Here is a 3,799-nt window from a genome sequence, read left to right as displayed (position 1 = left end):
CAGTCTATTTCCCTAATTTATTCTTACAATAAGCAACTGTCTTTTACATTTTATTAATTCAGTTTGACTTTTAATATCATTATAACACACAACTTAGTACACAAATGTCCATATGTAGGTCTGTGCTCAGCCTTTTCTTTTGAACTTCTTTTACACTTTTCCATTCATACAGGGTTTACATCGTCATTATTTGCAATAATTTTTTTTGTTTGAAGTAGCTAATGTAATACAGCCCGCTGAACAGACCAGTGATTCGGTGTCTACTAAATGTTTTTCAGCCATTAATGTTTTTTATTCAACAATCCAAAACAAATAATATTTGTGACCGCTAGGTGGTGTTAAAGAACAATAAAAGACGTTTGACTTCAGTTGACCTGAAATCCTTTGCTGCTGAAGACAAGGACGTAATGCCTGGATAAAACATTGTTAATCTTTAAAGTCTACAGACAATGTAGTGTCTCTGTGTATGATTATTATTGTTATTCATAATTTATTAATATTAGTAGAGCAAGCAGCAATTAGCAAACACCTGGCGGAACTGCGCATCAGCTTAGCTCATTATAAGAGATACTATATAGAGAAAAGCTGCAACCTTTTTTGAGTTCGATCTTATCTAATATGGAGAGACGCAAAGTTGAAAAGCCTCCTGTGGTCTGATGAGTCCACATTTCAAATTGTTTTTGGAAATCATGGGCATAATATCCTTCTGGTCAAAGAAGAAAAGGACTGGTCCGGATTGTTCTCATCACAAATGCCAGCATATGTGATGGTATGGGTGTGAGTTCGAGCCCATGGCATGGGTAAGTCCAGACGACACCAAAGCAATTCACCTGGGCATTCAGTCATTCACTCACACATTCACATGCATACCAGAGAGTTAAAGAAAAGTCCACATCTAGAATTTAAACCAACCAGATTTATTTTTTCTGCATATGTGAGAGAAGTACTGACTGGTGGCCACAGCCCACACCAGTTTCCTGGGGAATCTGGAGTAGACCAATGATCTGTGGTCAGAGCCCGGATGTGACTTGATGAATGTCAGTGTGATCAGTAGACCAAGACAAACCAGGCCCACTCTGGATTCTGGGATCTTGTGAAAAGTGTAACAAATCTCCAAACTGATTTCACCACAACATTTGGTCTAAATGATCATTATAGGTTCTTTTTTTTTTTTTTCCAGTTCAATTAATTTCAAAGTTTATCTACTTAGCCCTTACTTATGAAATCCAGGTTGTGGTTTACATGCTAAACATTACTACCTGACTCATCTCCACCGGGACGTTCATGCTGGTGCTCTCTCCTGAACATCTCTAACAAACTCCTCATCATCTAGGAACCACTGGTCACTTATGTGTCACTGCTTTTATCCCCAACATTTACAACAACCTCAGATGACCAAAGTACTTCACAATAATTACAGCATCACATATCAGTAAAAGATAGAAATAAAATTAAATTTAACAATAAAATACAAATAACATATAATTAATTTCAGTTTAATTTCACTTACAGTAATTTCCCCCAAAACTCACCAATCAATCGAATCAATTAAATGCCACATTTTTTCTTATTTCAACTGGTCTGATTATTTTACATAAGTGTCATGTTTCAAAGATAAAAGCTTGTACTTCATTTGGTCCCTGCAGATGAGCAGAAAAAAGAAGAAACATGATCATTGAATCTTTATTACTTCTGATAAACTACCTATTAGTTAAACTTACAGACTATTGGTCCAGTGGTGATGGGCTTCAATGCAGCAGAGTTTGAAACAGAACGCAATTTTCTGCTTTGACAAACCTGTGAAAGGTAAATAATTAAAGCAATTTATTTATTTATTCATCATGAATCATAAACTACTGATGAAATAAAGTATGTTCAGTTAATTAATCCTCAAATAATTCACATCCTGGCAGGTTGAGGTTAGGAAATATTTTCAGTCAACCAAGAAGTTTGTTTGAGATAGAAAACAAGAAATAATAAAACAATGTAAAAGGATTATTATTTTGATTTTATATATATATATATATATATCAGCATTTTGGCATGTTGTGTTTAATTTTAAGCCTCTGCTCACCGGGACACAGTTGGAGCGTCTCTGGTCACACAGGCTCAGGCTACAGTGAAGATAAATTTCTCGATATTCTTCCCCCAGCAGGAACAGCAGAGCAGTGAAACGAGCCTGGAGGGACGAGCCGCTCTGAACCACTGACACCTGACGGCGATCCGTGGAGCATCTGGAAGGGATGACGGAGGAAAGCATGAAAGTTTTAACCTTTACAGCAAACGGTGTTTACTGAGGCTGAGGAGGAGCACACACCTGTTCTCAATGAGGGGGTATCGTACCGGGTCTTCAGGGTTTGACGTGTGAGTGGCAAAGCAGTTCTCCAGAACAACCGCCAAGTTTGAGTCCATTTCCTCCACAGAGACGCCGACGTACAACGGCGAGCCCACTGGCAGGGTGACCTGGCCTGCTGGGTAAGTGTCGTTGTAGCTGGAGTCCAGGAACAGAGACATGGAGGCTGTGGCCTTTACACCTGTACCTGAAATACCTCGTTCCCACCTGGCAAAACGACAAGCATCTTTATCAAGCAGTTCAGGAATTTATTTGCCAAGACCTGTTTTTATTCTGTTTTTGTGTTATTTTAGATTGTTTGAAAATCTTCTCTTTACAGTGCTAGAGTGCAATATATTAACTTCTAGAAAAGCAGAAATCAAAATACTTTCTGTACATAAAAGTTGTTCTCCGCCATTAGCATTTATTTATTTATTTTTTTGCCATTAGAACATTTAACTGCAAACACATGAGGTTAAATGGCGGCGCTCCTGGCTCTGATTGCTTGTTAATATTTGGGAGCGGTGCATTTCTTTAGACAGCAATAGTAGCACTGCGAGGTGACAGAGATTTATCTTTTGACTGATTTTCTGTCTCAGAACAAACTGTCAGTTTTAATAAATATGTAAAAGAAAAAAAAAACATTTTTAATAAAAGTTACATTCTGCAGCTTTAATGACACATAACTAACAAAGTATAACAAACACTTATTTACATAAATAGTATTTATTCATAGCCCTAACAACAAATTACTGTTTGTGGTATATGTTTTATAAAAGATAGATGGTATTTTTACTGTTGTGTTTTAGAAAAGAACGCTTTTCGGGTGAAAGGACTAATGTACTGTATAAAAAACTGTTAATTATTTGTTTTCAGCCCTCTAGCTTTTCTCTCTTATCAAGGTGTTTTATATGTAGTATCTTATTTACGCCACTAGGTGACTGCTCGATCATTGAGTAGTGCTGATATCAACGCAGGCATTGTTTATTACCTCTCTCAACTATGTGCGTCAATTGGATGTGAATAATACTGTTATTGGTTTAGTTTGGTTTCTTAAAAACCTAATAACTGCACTGACACTTTGTTTTGTAGAATATTATGATTGTTTGGTATAGTTTATTCGTATTGTGGAGAGCTAACAGCTAGCCTTTTAGCATTACATAATTAAGCTCAGATGCAGCTGTTCGTGGTTATCATTTTCCAATTGAAATGCCTTATTTCTCTTGTGTGTTTTATTCTGTGACACCATTATTAGTATAGTTGATTATTATTTATGTGTAATATGACGTACATTCTCATAGCCAGGTATTAATCACCTGCTAGCTTTATTATAGTCTTTAAGCACGTATATTCCCTTTGTGGACTTTTTGGTTGTCTTTGAGAAAGAAGTATTTCAGTGATTCTTGAGAATAGGGACAAAATGGGTTTTAATTTCCCCATATTTTTTTAAAATTATTTCTCAACCTT

The 3,799-nt window shown here is 36.4% G+C and overlaps 1 protein-coding gene across 2 annotated transcripts in view; it reads right to left on the bottom strand.

Moving 5' to 3' along the window:
- Positions 1–896: 896 nt before the first annotated feature.
- LOC103150521 (uromodulin-like) overlaps positions 897–3,799 on the bottom strand; it is a 15,834-nt gene continuing 12,931 nt past the window's right edge. For both annotated transcript variants that reach the window (XM_016680780.1, XM_007570187.2), the window contains exons 6-9: positions 2,318–2,560; positions 2,075–2,234; positions 1,722–1,797; positions 897–1,640 (exon numbers count right to left, since the gene is read on the bottom strand). In XM_016680780.1, the coding sequence (XP_016536266.1) occupies positions 1,630–1,640; positions 1,722–1,797; positions 2,075–2,234; positions 2,318–2,560 (490 nt within the window). In that variant the 3' untranslated portion in view covers positions 897–1,629. The remainder of the gene's footprint in view (positions 1,641–1,721; positions 1,798–2,074; positions 2,235–2,317; positions 2,561–3,799) is intronic.

The sequence above is a fragment of the Poecilia formosa genome, unplaced genomic scaffold (genome assembly GCF_000485575.1).
Source record: "Poecilia formosa unplaced genomic scaffold, Poecilia_formosa-5.1.2 Scaffold256, whole genome shotgun sequence".
In the NCBI taxonomy this organism is placed as follows: Eukaryota; Metazoa; Chordata; class Actinopteri; order Cyprinodontiformes; family Poeciliidae; genus Poecilia; species Poecilia formosa.
Note: the sequence above shows the minus strand (reverse complement) of the source record. Positions and strands in the feature narration are given on the sequence as shown.